This window comes from Palaemon carinicauda, chromosome 14 (genome assembly GCF_036898095.1).
Source record: "Palaemon carinicauda isolate YSFRI2023 chromosome 14, ASM3689809v2, whole genome shotgun sequence".
NCBI classification, from domain to species: domain Eukaryota; kingdom Metazoa; phylum Arthropoda; class Malacostraca; order Decapoda; family Palaemonidae; genus Palaemon; species Palaemon carinicauda.
The window spans coordinates 21,605,738-21,621,173 of NC_090738.1; the positions used below are offsets into that span (position 1 = coordinate 21,605,738).

Genomic DNA, 15,436 nt, shown 5'->3' on the forward strand with positions numbered 1-15,436 from the left:
TACTCCCAGGCCCCATGACATTAGGGGTCTAAGTACTTCTCTAGCTTTTGAGAGGAACATGGCGGTGGGCCAGATCCTTCGAGCAGGCACCTGGTCGAATCAGTCGACCTTCACAGCACATTATCTCAAGGATTACTCGAGGAGATCTTTCGACGGTTTTTCTATTGGGACAGTCATCTCCGCGCTCCAAGCGATTTAACGGTGAAGCCCCAGGTACAATCGCGGATAACAAAACCAAGAGACTCAGGTTCGTTCCTTTTCACCCTAGTCCCCGTTTTCCTATCCCTGCTCGGAGATAACCCCACATACAAACCAAAGAAGACACGTCTCTACAACTTCGTCACAGGACTCAGCATCATGGAATTTTTTAAAGGGTGAGTACTTAGACACTACCATGAGCTCTTTGTGTAGTTTTCCCTACCTTTCGTTTTCCGTTATATTTTGCAACCTAGTTCACATCTAGGTTACGGGACGTCTGGTTAGCTTGGTCTGAAGTTCAGGAAGACACTCCCACTTCCTAAAGTGTAAGTCTCCTAAGAAAGTAGTTCTAGGTAAGTCTCTGTGTTGGAACAAATCACAAATTTTATGTAATTTGTATTTTTCCTAACATACTTACCGAGAACTACTTTCGGGTAATGGCCCTCCCTACCTTCCCCGAGTGCCTTTCTGCCCTTGAAGAACCTTTTGTACCATCCTAAGAACTTACTGATGAGCGAGACCCAAGCTAACGCCGACCTAGCTCAGGACTACCCTCAGGGCACGTTCTCCTTACGCCTGGGTTAGTCCCCACAGAAAACAGAAGTAGGGTAGACTACACAAAACTCTGGTCGGTTGAGAGGAGATTCCAGGTAACTCCTAAGAAAGTAGTTCTCGGTAAGTATGTTAGGAAAAATACAAATTACTTAAAATTTGTGATATTTGGCAAATTTTTTGTATACCCTTATTCCTGATTGTATGCGAATGAGAGATTTTTGGCCACCCTATCCCAGGATTAATAGCATTTATTTTGGGTCTTGTGGTAAAGTTGCCTTCCTAATCTAGGGGCAAGGTTCCCAAGGGCCAATTCAGTACAATGTAGTGTCCCAGGTTGGTTCAGGCTAGGAATAGTAGGTGTACAGTATTTAGATAAAGTTTGAAAATTTTCCCATTACTGAATTGACCTTTGACATGGATTTGTTCATACACAAATACAAACCCTCATTCTTTAATGCGAGTATGATTTCAGCTGGAACTTGTCTATTAAAATTCATAACGGATGTCTGTAGTTAATGGCAGGGAAGCCCGCCCCCTTTGCCAGCACACTGATTAGCCATACGTTTTAAGCTGCCGGGTAATACAGACATATTTCCGGCACCCTCAACTCTTTTAGGTAATATACTGGCAGATCATCCTATGCAAGGGAAGTTAAAGAAGAGGAGATTTTATGGTTTTTGCTGATGAGTATAGCTGTGTAACAGTCGTCTGTACAATCTGCCAATATCCACATTCTTGTTGCTTTTGGATAGCTGTCCTGTTCAGTCACCTGTTGCCGGCACTCAGTCTCGTACAGGACATTGCTATTGTACCCTCGATTGGGATAAAAGGGTGCTGTCCTCTTTTCCATTTTTCTGACAGTTCCTAGGAGATGATGAGGTTAGGACAGCTCTGAAAGCTCTAATGATCATTGAGACACTACATTGCACACAATGTTCCTAAGAGCCACTTAGTGCCATGCTATTACGTTTTCCCATCAGAAACTTAAGCACTTAGTACTTCTCCAGCCTCTGAGGGCATGAGAGCTAGGAGCATCTTGGCCTTAGAGGAGTCTGACCTTCAAGCTGTTGTTCCTTTCTCTACAGAGTTTTGCCCCGATTCCGTTCTTGATCTGATACGAGAATACACTAGAAGGGTTTTCCTGAGCTGCTGAGCCTTTGGATGCAATAGCAGCTACCCCTAAAAGAGAGGAAGAAACCAATGTGAAGACATATTGTTCTAAGTTTTATGGGACTTTGTTTGTTCTTGCCTCACGCATGCGTGAGAGGGTTGTGCAGTACCACCCGCCAACCCAACACAAGTAGGTGGATCAGTACAAGGTACTGGTGTTCATGCTCCTGCTACCTCGGTCCCATATGTAAACAAGTACGCACACCGTCGGTTAGGATTTTCAGAAAGCTTCAGAGAGACCTCTTCACCCAGAAGGATGTACACACTACAACCTCCCTTATGTGAGAGGACTCCATTGTCACTCTTACAAGACAATGACTGATTCCTCAATATGGTGGTGTGGGTGGAGCAGTGCTTTATTGAAACCCTCCCTTCCCTGGAAAGATGTTTCGGTATGAGATACAGAAGGTCTCGTGCAAGACTCAAGCATAAGAACTACTGGTCAGGACATTGACAGCTTTCCTTGTTCATCACCTGTGCCTGGATATTTCCTGGATGCTCCAGTAATGCTTAGACTTCAAAGAATGTTGAGAGAACCACTGGTATATACCAAGAGCATTTCCACCTTGGAGGACAATCCTGGTATGTTCTCACCACGTACGTGAGACAAGGAGTTTAGTAACAGGAATGTTTACTTCCCCGAGAATACACTTTGGTATGCAATATAGAGGTTTACACGCTTGCCATCACTGCTTGGTCTCATTTGAAACCGAACATATGCACCTCTGTGCAGGATAATAGTCGTTGCCTTCCTTCCTTTCCCTCTTTGGAAATATTAAGAGACGACAACCCAGCAGAAACATGGGGGAGTGTATGATCAACAAGTAGTATGAACGTAACAAATAACCGAACCTATGACACTATCACATTGCTCACAATCTCTCCAATCTCAGACTCTATATTGCCACCGATCTTCACATGCTCTGTCACCAATTGTACGATCTTGGTGTGACCAGTCACTGCGGAATTGGTTTTCCTTATCATTTGATCTCTTGCTCTTGTTTTTCAATTACTTTCACATTATAAAACTTCTGGCATCTACTTCATTCCAGCTTTCCCACAGCTTTCCCAGTTTATGATTCTAGTGGAAGAGGGACTTATGATCATCATCATAGCTTGCTTGAGCTACGAGATCTTCCCTTTATGAGTGCTGAGAAGCTCCTCTTGGTCTCAGTGGTGAAAGGCTATCACTCGGCTTGAGCCAACTCTTTAGACTGAAGGGCTTAGACCTTTCATCTTCATGGGAGCTGTATATGCTCATGGAGAGCTTCTGACAGTCTTTTCCTCCTAGGGAACTCATACTACCTGTGTGGGATGTCACCCGAGTTCTCAGGTCCCTCATATACGAACCTCTTGAGTCATGCATCATATAAAGATCTGACACTTGAGATGATCTTCCTTCTTGCTCTGGCCTTGGAAAAATAATTAGGTGAGCTTCATGGATTTTCTTATGTCATCAGTTATTCTGAGGGATAGAAGAAGATGAAGCTCTCCTTTCTTCCTGAGTTTGTTGCAGGGATACAGAACCCCACCGGTCAGGACCCCAGGTTCGAGGTCTCCATCTCCTTCCTTGATGGATGTCACCAATGATCTGGATGATTTGCCTCTTTGTCATGTGAGGGCACTATGACACTACCTGAAGCAGACTCAACCCTTCAGACCACAGCACCAAAATCTTTTCTTGAGCGTGTGCACTTCCTAGAAGAAGATCTCCAGGAGCATGATATCCTTCTGGCTTTGAGAAACCGTCAGGCTAAAGATCCAGAGGAAACCACTCAGGCTCACGCTTTCGATGTTGGGATTGGATTAACGCCAGCCTTCAGGAATAACCTGTCAGTGATGTAATTTATGAAGGCTGGAGCCTGAAAACACCAGACAACCTTCACATCACTCTATCAGCAGGAGTATACCACAAGTCACTAGACGCATTCTCACTGGGACCAGTGGTAGCTACTCGGCAGGTTGTGCAACAAACATAGCTCCTTCACAAGATAAGGAACATCTCGTCCAATAATGGGCGGGATATAAGGCTAGGGTAAGAGGTAAGAATTTCTTGGCTTTTTTCATCTTTTCTTTCCCTGTCCTTGGGGTGCAGCAGTTAGGCCTTTGTGTGCTGGATTGGACATTGATGCTGGTAAGCTATCATACTGAGCAACTTTTCTATACTTGTAAAGATAGAAGTATCCCTCCTGATGGGCACAATGTATACAACACTATACATATACTGTGGGTCCTTCTGTGGTATTTTGGGGCTAAGATATCTAGTCTAAAAGTCCCCGTTTGGATGTATCCTCCAGGTAATGTATTGAACTGAACTCATTGGCCTTCTGTCTATTGACAGAAACTTGGCCTATCACCTGAGAAACTTTTCTCAGGTTATTAGGAGGTGGACAGGAGTCAAAATTCCTGCACTTCTATAGGTTCGAGTATTCTGACATCCCGGGATATTAAACCAGCTGATTTGGTTATTGGAACATTTTCCCTCCTAATGATAAGTCTCTTATTAAAGGAGGAAGGTTTGTACATGTATAGGAATAGATAAAGAATTTTTAAATTAATTTTTATTTTTCCTAACTGTACAAACCTGAGTCCTTTAAGTTACGCTTCCCACCTCAATGACCCCACAAGTCCTTGGTGGAGGTCAAAGTGGCTACTCAAGTGTGCTGATGAGGTGGGGTATGTTGCTTCCCTGACACCCTTTGGTAACTAATGATACCTTGTTATAAATTTTAACAGCCAAGTTCCAGCTATGCTGAAATTGTAATCTTATTAAGGGACTCAAGCTTGTATAGCTAAGAAAAATAAAAAATACAATAAAAATTTGTGATTTTTATGATAGTTTGTGTAACATTATTGAAGGGACCTCAGTGCAAAACCAAAGATTTAGATAGTGGAAAAATTATGGAAATGTGGGTATTATCATTACATAACCATATCTTAATCTAACTGCAACTACCATAACATTACTTATATCTCTGGGTCTTACTCCTTCCCCCGCAACCCTTTTTACCTGGATTGCATCATGACTCCCCATTCTGGTCTTCCTTAAAGCACAATGAATTATAAAGGTGAAAACTGGGATGTAACTTAACATAGTATGCAAGGTCATACTTGTGTTGAGTGAGCTTTGGAACTACTACAGGAACTCCCAACCTGACCTAGAGAGCTGTTGAATATATTTAGGTGATATACTATGATATATCCCTCGTAAACATACAGTATAAAGAGTTATTTAATGTGTTGTAGGTTGATGTGATGTGGCCAGTATTTGTCATGGTTGCAGATGGATATTGATTGGTTTAAGAAGAGGAGGGAATAAGTAAACAAAGTACAGTATTTCTGAGGGAAAGATCTGTAAAGTCAAAAGCTTAAAGAAATTAGAACCTGTAGTGGAAAGATTAACCATACTAAGGCTAGCAAACAGACACCTTGGATACCAAAGAGAGTAGAAAAGTGTTGATTTAGAGGGAAGTTAGTAGAAACATTCATGATGATAGTATCTACAACATCGATTAAAGAAATTTATCAATTCTAAGTATTTCCAAACAAGAGACTGTACTAAAGATAGAAACTAAAACTGAAGAGATTATACACCACCAACTGGGTGGATTTCCATACATATATTATAGATTCATGCTGTAACCACAGACATTATTCTTATTTGTAAATACTACCTATCGTGGCATGTTCGAGAATAGATTTTATAAAGTGATTAATGCATTCTTGTAATTTTTTAGAAAGGTGTTTCATTAGATGGATTTTTAACTCTTTAAGGTACGACTACCCATGTGGGCAAATTAGTATTAAAAAGAAATTTTTTCTTTATCTTTCAGGATTCTCTTTGGTATTTGAAGCCTCTTAAGTCTTCAGGAACCATGAATTCTTTGAAAAGTTTCATGAATAAGGTAAGCTTTTATCTGCTTTATTTATATTTTTTTTTCAAGTTAATTTTATTATGGGGCCTGGCTTTGAAACCTGTTGTTTCTTTTCAATACAATTTTGGCATATACACTACTGTACAGTAAAGGATAATATTTTTTATTAGTACTGAATTTTTTGCACCATTTAAATTCATGCAAGTATAGTAATACTAAGTAACTGTTCTTTAATAGTGGTTAAGGTCACTTGCCTTATGGCATTGAGCAGTACATGATTCCATTTCCGTAGCTGTGAGAAATGGAAAACAATATCGTGGTTTTTTAGGACATTTTTTACACTAATTGAACAGTTATCTCAGTGTCCTGACTTTGTCCAAGTAGACAGTAAATACAGTACAAGTACTACTAATACTGTGTTTTGTACAGTAGTATATTGGCAAATATTGTATTAATTAAAAAGCCGTCATGATTCTCTACCTAACCTATTATTCACTATAATACTCAATTTATATGTCTATAAGGTATACAAACCTCTTTCTTTACTTATAGTACAATGCCCAAGATGCTCGGGTGTTATTCAAGAAAATATTATTAGCAGGCAAAAGAAGGCTTTTAGTCCTCTTCCCAGGTAAGTAGCCATCATTACAGGGAGGCCCTCCTCCCTCACTCTTTGCATCACAAGCATCATTATTGTCAAATGAAATAAAAGCACATGAGTATCTCCAATACAGTATTCAGTGCTTTGCCTGTGTCTTGAAATCTTGATTTCACACTCTAGTAAAGACAGCACGGTTATTTTGTACTGTGTCTGGTGTCCTAAGGAACGATGTAAAATTGGAAGACCTATAACATTTTTTAGAAGGTACAGTATGGATGCCCACTGTCTTCAAATGTTGTAGTGAACAAGGTTTCATGTCTTCTAAATGAGAAATCAATTAGTCTTTAGCCTACATAGTTGTTTTGTCTTTAGCCCTTTTATATACAAATCCCAGTCATAGACATATACTGTACCTTGTTTAGTTATTATAGTTGATGCAGTATACAGACTCCCATCAGTTTATTAAAAAGTTATGCTTATATTGACTATTCATAATTTCATTATTATTATTTGTATTATTATTGTTATTATTATTATTATTATTATTATTATTATTATTATTATTATTATTATTATTAATTAAGCTAAAATCATAGTTTGAAAAGCAGGATGCTATTAGCCCAAGGGCTCCAATAAGGAAAGTTAGCCCAGTAAGGGAAGGAAATCAGGAAATAAATAAACTACTGTATATATGAGAAGTAATGGATAAAAGAGGATGGCAATTAAGTTAAAAGACACCAATACATTTGAATAACAGAAAACCTGCAGAAACATATGAAACAACCAAATAAAGTAACTTGATGAAACACACAAATCAATCAATGAACGTAAATAGGTGACAATATTGTAACCAGAGAGGGAACTCTACAAATATAAAACCAACTTTGAATGCTTATAGTATAATGAATGAAGAGAATTGAAAGTGCCATGCAAGAGAATTACATAACGTATTTTAAGGCTCCATGTTATAAAAAATGAATGGTGGCAAAAGGCATATTTACAGCTTCATTGCTTATTTTGTATTTGTGTTATATGTTATTGGTGTTATAATTTTTTCCATCTTCAAGCAATGATGCAGTATTTTTGCTGTCTCCACCTGTGAATCATATTCAGTAATGTAGCTTAACCCATCGTTATCATTTTGTCTACAATAATATAGAAAGAGAGATTAGCTGTTCATTTATATTTTTAACCTAGTTGTATTTTTTAGTCATTATTGTAACTGCTTACTGTACAGTATTTGTATGTGACCTAAGTTTAAATGTACAGTATATTCTGTCTATTATTATTATTATTATTATTATTATTATTATCATCATTATTACATTCATTCAACCAAGTTTTTTAGGAAAACATAATTTTTCAATATTTAACTTAGCCGGTGATTATATAGCTGCAACTCTGTTGCCCGACAGACAACTCTACGGTAAAAACTCGCCAGCGATCGCTACACAGGTTGCGGGTGCGCCCAACAGCGCCATCTGTCGTCCAGATACCCAGTACTCAATGTAAACAAAGACTCAATTTTCTCTCTGTCGAGCTATCGACAAGACGTACTTACTCGCTGTTGCTAAACTGGAGTTTTTTCACAACTAATTGGTGAAGTACTTTATTCTAGTTTTGAGCTTTCGCTATGCAGGTGTTTTATCTTCATCTTAAATCTTGAACTCGTTTTGGATAGATTTAATTATGGTGACAAAGAGAGTATGGACTTTCTTTCACTTTTAAATGGCCGACCCTTCCCTTAGACGGAAGTGTGTTTAGGCTTTTAGTAATTATCTTATCACGTTATAGATTTTCCTCTATATATTTTATATCTCTCCGCCTTTATTAGGCCTCTTCGATTAACTTTCCATTTATTATAAACATATAAAAATAATTTTAATGTTTTGTTTATATAGACCTTTCCTGAGAGTAGGCGGTCCTAACTTGGAAACCGAAGTTAATCAACGTTGAGCCCTTTATATCGTAATTAGCTTTTAAAGAGCTAAGGATTTAAAACTTTTTAAATGTAATATTTTATGAAAGAATTTCTTTGATAGTCTTCGTACTGTTTTCAAAGATGAACTAACGTTTAGTTTATTTATGCTACGCAGTTGTTGACGTTCAGGACGTTCAACATGCGCTCTATCGTTACGATAGAGAGAGAGTGTACAGTATCACGGTTTCACTTTGCAGTAAGAGTAAATCGATTCTGACGTTTTGTTCATTCTTTCTTAGCTTAAATGTTTTAAATTCTATTTTAAAGGAACTTTTTATTTGAAAAACCTTTCAGTTTTTTCCTTTAGTCAAATAACATGTTTTTTTTGACGAAATATAATTGGGCTCTTCTCTTAGTTGCGAAATCGAGAGAGAAAGAGAGAGAGAGATAGAGACGGAGGGAGAGAGAGGAGAGAAAACGTTCCGTTCTAGCGGGTAACGTTGTTCTCGAGTTACTCTCGTCCCTAGTCGCTGTACGGGGAGGAAGGATAAAACGTTTTTAGTTTTTTATTTTCGTCCCCAGGCTATGTGCGGTGAGAGATTGAAAACGTAGTTATATGAACTAGTGTTTAGTCTCTTTCCCAGCCACTGATTTTTTTTTTATCTTAAAATATGTTTTCTGTTTTTTGCTGGTATTAATGAGCTTGCATTATACGACTGATTTCGCAATTACTACCTTTTAATGAAGGGTAGAATTGCGTGTTTCAGGTAGAAATCAGTAAAAGTTTCGATTTCAGTGAAATAAGTGCAAAACAGAAAATCGAAGTGATAAAGTGATATGCGCAAAGTGTTACAGTGTTGCGTCCGAGGGTTCGTCTGTTCGTGCCTGTCGTTCACCTAGTCCGGGACCTCTTGCATGCTCCCAAGCCCAGGGGAGAAGTAATGTCAAACGACTTATGGGTTCGAGAGGCCTTGATCAACGAACAGACGTTTTCCCTCTATGGTATCGGGTGTATCTTACCAAGATCTCCCCTACCATAAGACGAGAGAGACGTTGTTTCTCCTCGTCATCCAAAGGCTTTTCGCATAAGAAACCTGTCACAAGGTTTCGAAGCCCTTAAGCGAAAGTCAGTCCTTTCAGGACAGGTCCAGCATCCTGGTTACAACCATTAGGACAGCTCTGACCCTATGCAGTCATCGGATAACTGCTCGCCGCCTAACAAAAGCGTAACACAGACTCCGAGAGTCTTTTTTTGTTGGCAAAGTGCTGCGGTCACAGACGTTACCCTCGTCTCTTACCACAACCATTTCCGTTGATCCTTAATGGGTTGTATGGCAAGACATGCAGTATATGCTTGCCTCCCTTATGGAAGACTATTCTGCCGATTAGTCCGTTGAGTCTAGCCGTTTATCTCATCGATATCCTGGCTTTCAGCCAACCTAACGTTCCTTTGTGCTTACTGTTGATGTTGGCGTAGCTTAGTCACGTCAGTCAGGTTGTTTAGAACCACACTCGATGCGGTCTCGTGTGGTTTTTCAGCCGCATTTGGACGTTAGGCCACTTGCTGATGCTCCTGTTGACGTTCAAGACGTTCACTAACAATCGGAGTTGACTTGTTTTGACGCTGTGCGTCAACCTCCGCATTCTAGAGTTGTTTTGACTGCTCAGTCTAGGCAGTCAAAGCAGTCTCGAGTGGACGCTGTGCGTCCTCACGCACCTGTTGTGGTTGACAGTTCAGTTGTTGACAGTTCACAGACTGTCAAGCAGTTACATGACGTTGCGTTCTGGTCCGCTACTAATGCACCAGTGAGTGTGGACTCTGCTTGTAAAGCATTGCCACCACGGTAGGTCTCTCCCTTGCTTGAGACTCAGCTTTTATCGGACAAGGTTCCTGTAGATGAGGAAGTTGCTGTTCCCCCTCCTACTGATATTCCCTTGAGGACTCTGTCAGATGGAGAGGAGCCTAAAGCTGCTTAGCCTCCTATGGACTTTAATTAAATCATGATGATTTTTTTAAGGATCTTTGTCCGGATCTTTTTGAAACTGCTGCTCCTCGTTCGCCTAAACGTCAGAGCTTACACTAGGCCTAGCTACTTCGAAGCCGTTGTTTTTAAGCTAGTGCTCTCTCGCTCTCCTAGAGAGCTTTACGTTGGCTAGGCGACTGGTTTTTCACCAGGAGGAGTTTGGGGGATACAGCCTTTGCTTTCCCTTCTTTTAAACTGTTTATAGAGCGAGAGTCTGATATGACACGAGAGAAGTTCTCGGCTTGGGAGTTCATGCCTCTGCCCAGATAGACTTCTCAATCCTCGTAGACTCTCCCTGGCGCCTGGCCAGGAGACGCTCCAAGTTGTTTACAGGTCAACTTCACAGCTGTTTTCGAGCCTTTGATGTTTTGCTGTACAATTATGTCATGCATAACAAGGCTTTCAGGGATGGTAAGCAGTACCGCCTCAGTCGCTAACCCCGTCTGTTGCCACACCTGCTCCCGTAGACCCTAAATGGGCTTTGCTGCAAGACATGCAGTCCAAGCTTGCGTCCTTGATAGAGGACTTTAATGCGGAGAAGGTTGCTACCGAACCTTCTGGCCAACAACCTTCCAACCGGTCGGTTGTGCGCCCTGTTGACGCTGAGGTAACCTACTCGCGTCTGCCAGTTGAGGTGGTTCCTCCACCGATGCGACCCAGTGTGGGTTGCCAGCCGCACGTTGACGTTAAGCGACGCTCGGAGGTGGTTGTTGACGTTCAGGACGTTCAACAACCAGCAGAGGTGACTTGTTTTGACGCAGTGCGTCAACCTCAGCAACCCGGTAGGGTGTTGACTGCACAACCCAGACGGTCTAGACAGTCTCGGGTTGACGCTGTGCTTCCTCGCGCACCCATGGTTGTTGACAGTTCACAGACTGTGCAGCAGTTCCATGATGTTGCGTCCGGCTCCGTCACGCATCCACCAGTGCGACCGGACTCAGCGAGCCAGACGTTGCCCACTCCGTTGCCGTTTCCTCATCAGTTTTCGGATGAGGAACCCTCTGATGAGGACGTTGCTGAACAACAAGACGATCAGCCCCCAGAATAGATCAAGCCCTGCTATCCATCCAGAAGATGCTGAAGAAGGAACGCTGCTCAGTCAGGCTGTGGATGAGTCTGGTAGGGACGCTGTCATCCGTGGAACAATTTGTGTCACTAGGAAGACTACACCTCCGTCCTCTTAAATACCATCTAGCTTTTCACTGGAAAAAGGACAAGACGCTAGAAGCGGTCTCGATCCCTGTTTCCGAAAAGATAAAGTCTTGTCTGACTTGGTGGAAGGACAATATCAACCTAAGAGAGGGTCTTCCCCTGGCTGTTCAGTCTCCCAACCACGTTCTCTTCTCGGACGCATCGGACGTGGGGCTGGGGCGCGACACTAGACGGTCGGGAATGCTCAGGACTGTGGAACTCGAGTCAGAGGAGCATGCATATCAACTGCAAGTAGCTGTTGGCAGTACATCTGGCCTTGAAAAGCTTCAAGTCTCTCCTTCGAGGCAAAGTGGTGGAAGTTAACTCGGACATCACCACGGCCTTGGCGTACATCTCCAAACAAGGAGGTACCTACTCACTGACGTTGTACGAGATCGCAAGGGACCTGCTCATCTGGTCAAAAGGTCAAGACATCTCCCTAGTAACGAGGTTCATCCAAGGCGACTTGAACGTCATAGCAGATTGTCTCAGTCGGAAAGGGCAAGTAATTCCAACCGAATGGACCCTCCACAAGGATGTGTGCAAGAGACTTTGGGCCACTTGGGGTAAAACCATCCATAGATCTCTTTGCAACCTCGCTGACCAAGAGGCTTCCAATCTATTGCTCTCCAGTCCCGGACCCAGCAGCAATACATATAGATGCTTTCCTCCTAGATTGGTCACATCTGGATCTCTACGCATTCCCACCGTTCAAGATTGTCAACAAGGTACTGCAGAAGTTCGCCTCTCACGAAGGGACAAGGTTGATGTTAGTTGCTTCCCTCTGGCCCGCGAGAGAATGGTTCACCGAGATACTTCGATGGTTAGTAGACGTTCCCAGTAGTCTTCCTCTAAGGGCAGACCTTCTACGTCAGCCACACGTAAAGAAGGTACTCCAAAGCCTCCACGCTCTTCGTCTGACTGCCTTCAGACTATCGAAAGACTCTCGAGAGCTAGAGGCTTTTCGAAGGAAGCAGCCAGTGCGATTGCTAGAGCAAGGAGAGCTTCTTCCATTAGAGTCTACCAATCGAAGTGGGAAGTCTTCCGAGACTGGTGCAAGTCAGTTTCTGTATCCTCGACCAGTACCTCTGTAGCTCAAATAGCTGTTTTTCTCTTATACCTGAGAAAAGGACGATCCCTTTTAGCTCCCACTATCAAGGGCTACAGAAGCATGTTGGCATCGGTCTTCCGGCATAGAGGCTTAGATCTTTCCAAACATAAAGATCTGCAAGACCTCCTTAAGTCTTTTGAGACCTCCAAGGAGCGTCGTTTGGCTACCCCTGGATGGAATTTAGACGTGGTACTAAGATTCTTCATGTCAGACAGGTTGGAGCCGTTACAATCAGCCTCCCTGAAAGATCTCACTCTTAAGACTCTTTTCCTGGTATGCTTAGCCTCGGCTAAAAGAGTCAGTGAGATTCATGCCTTCAGCAAGAACATAGGATTTTCGTCAGAAAAAGCCACTTGTTCGCTACAACTTGGTTTTCTAGCCAAAAATGAGCTGCCTTCTCGGCCTTGGCCTAAATCTTTCGATATCCCCAGCTTATCGGAGATCGTAGGCAATGAACTAGAAAGAGTCTTATGCCCTGTTAGAGCTCTTAAGTTCTATTTAAAGCGTACTAAACCTTTACAAGGCCAATCTGAAGCTTTATGGTGTTCAGTTAAGAAACCATCCTTGCCTTTGTCAAAGAATGCTTGGTCAGACTTTATCAGATTGTTAATACGAGAAGCTCATTCACATCTGAGTGAGGAAGACCGAACTTTGCTTAAGGTGAAGACGCACGAAGTTAGAGCTGTAACAACTTCCGTGGCCTTTAAGCAAAATATATCTCTGCAAAGTATAATGGACGCAACCTATTGGAGAAGCAAGTCAGTGTTCGCGTCATTTTACTTGAAAGATGTCCAGTCTCTTTACAAGAACTGCTACACACTGGGACCATTCGTAGCAGCGAGTGCAGTAGTGGGTGAGGGCTCAACCACTACAATTCCCTAATTCCATACCCTTTTAATCTTTCTCTTGAAATGTTTTTATTGTTGTTTTTTGGGTTGTCCGGAAGGCTAAGAAGCCTTTCGCATCCTGGTTGATTTGGCGGGTGGTCAAAGTCATTTCTTGAGAGCGCCTAGAAGAGGGGTTTTGATGAGGTCCTGTTGTATGGGTTGCAACCCTTGATACTTCAGATCTTAGGGGTCGATCAGCATCCTAAGAGGATCGCGAGGCTCCGTAAGGAAGACGTACTTAAAAGGCAGAGTAATTGTTCAAGTCGACTTCCTTACCAGGTACCTATTTATTTTGTTTTTGTTATTTTGATAACTTCTAAAATGAAATAAAAACTCTTAGCTCATAAAAGTGTGAACATATATTGCTGGTCTCTACCCACCCCCCTGGGTGTGAATCAGCTATATAATCACCGGCTAAGTTAAATATTGAAAAATGTTATTTTGATAATAAAATAAATTTTTGAATATACTTACCCGGTGATTATGAATTAAAGGACCCTCCCTTCCTCCCCAATAGAGACGCAGTGGGACGAGGAGAAAATTGAGTCTTTGTTTACATTGAGTACTGGGTATCTGGACGACAGATGGCGCTGTTGGGCGCACCCGCAACCTGTGTAGCGATCGCTGGCGAGTTTTTACCGTAGAGTTGTCTGTCGGGCAACAGAGTTGCAGCTATATAATCACCGGGTAAGTATATTCAAAAATTTATTTTATTATCAAAATAACATTTTATTGACAATGGAAACAGATGAGGAAGATCACATAGTAAAACCTTCAAATTGGAACTAGCATTGTTTGTTAAAATAAAACCTACTCTCCTCTTTATAGAGTTTAAGTAGGGTTTTGAATGACTTCACTTAAATGTTTTACTTTTACCATTGCTCTTTTGTTGGATTTGGTTATGTTCAGTATCTCCTCTGTAGGAATGTTTATAAATGTCTCTCCCTTCTGTAAAAGAGAATCGGTGAATTACTTGCCAGTAGGAGTACTGAAAAAAGAAAAGCATACAAAACTAGAGAGAAAGGTTCATATAAACTGAAGTATGAGTTATATTCAACTCAACTTGTATATAAGAAAGTAGTATTAAAACTTGCTAACTTTTTTGGAAAGGTCAATGTCCCTAAATTTGAATGAATTTTTCATTGTACGTATATTGTTTTGTAATGAGAGGAGCTAGAAATGTCAATGGAGTATAAATTTTGCAGTCCTATATACTTTTAATATGGGTCTTATTGGTACATTTTATTTGTGCAGTTTTTGGAGATTGTGTAAGGCTAAAGGAGAGGAACCACTAACATAGAATAGTTTGAATTCCTCTTTGGTAAAAGTAATTGTTTTAATTTCTTAAATTGGTACAGTAGTTAATCATAAGTTGGTAGTAGACTTTTCCATTTTTTGTGAATAGAGTATAAATTTTCACCTTTTCTAAATTTGGTGAGAGTCTTTCCTTCAAACTCCAGCCTCATCAAGCTGAAGTAGGGAACACAAGTTTTTCTGAACAGGTACTGCCACTATTGGCAATGGCAAGTCCTCCTTGGCTATCTTTTGCCTCCTGAGAAGTTTGTGCTTCACAATATTCTCCATAGAGGCCACTCTTAACGTTGTCTGAAGCGGCACTTTTTAGCTGCTTGGGATCCTCCCTCACATCCAGTCTTTGTGGATCAGTAGATGCAGAATGATCTCAACTGGTGGCCCCTGAACTCTTCATCACCTTCTGGTTTTGGCCATCACTTTGTGTGTGTTGGCTGAGGATGAACAGTACACACACATCAATGTTCTTCTGTATGGATATTCTATTTACCATTTAATTTCATGTCTTTCTGTATTAGACATACAAAATTATGAGTTTTAGCTGAAATGGTTCTTTATGGTAATCTGTTTTAATATGTTAAAAGTCCTTCTT

At 41.2% G+C, this 15,436-nt stretch overlaps 1 protein-coding gene across 2 annotated transcripts in view; it reads left to right on the forward strand.

The window, feature by feature from the left end:
• Window positions 1-15,436, forward strand: part of LOC137653473 (early endosome antigen 1-like) — a 157,218-nt gene that overhangs the window by 28,159 nt on the left and 113,623 nt on the right. For both annotated transcript variants that reach the window (XM_068386901.1, XM_068386902.1), the window contains exon 2: window positions 5,757-5,828. In XM_068386901.1, coding sequence (XP_068243002.1) covers window positions 5,799-5,828 — 30 coding nt within the window. In that variant the 5' untranslated portion in view covers window positions 5,757-5,798. The remainder of the gene's footprint in view (window positions 1-5,756; window positions 5,829-15,436) is intronic.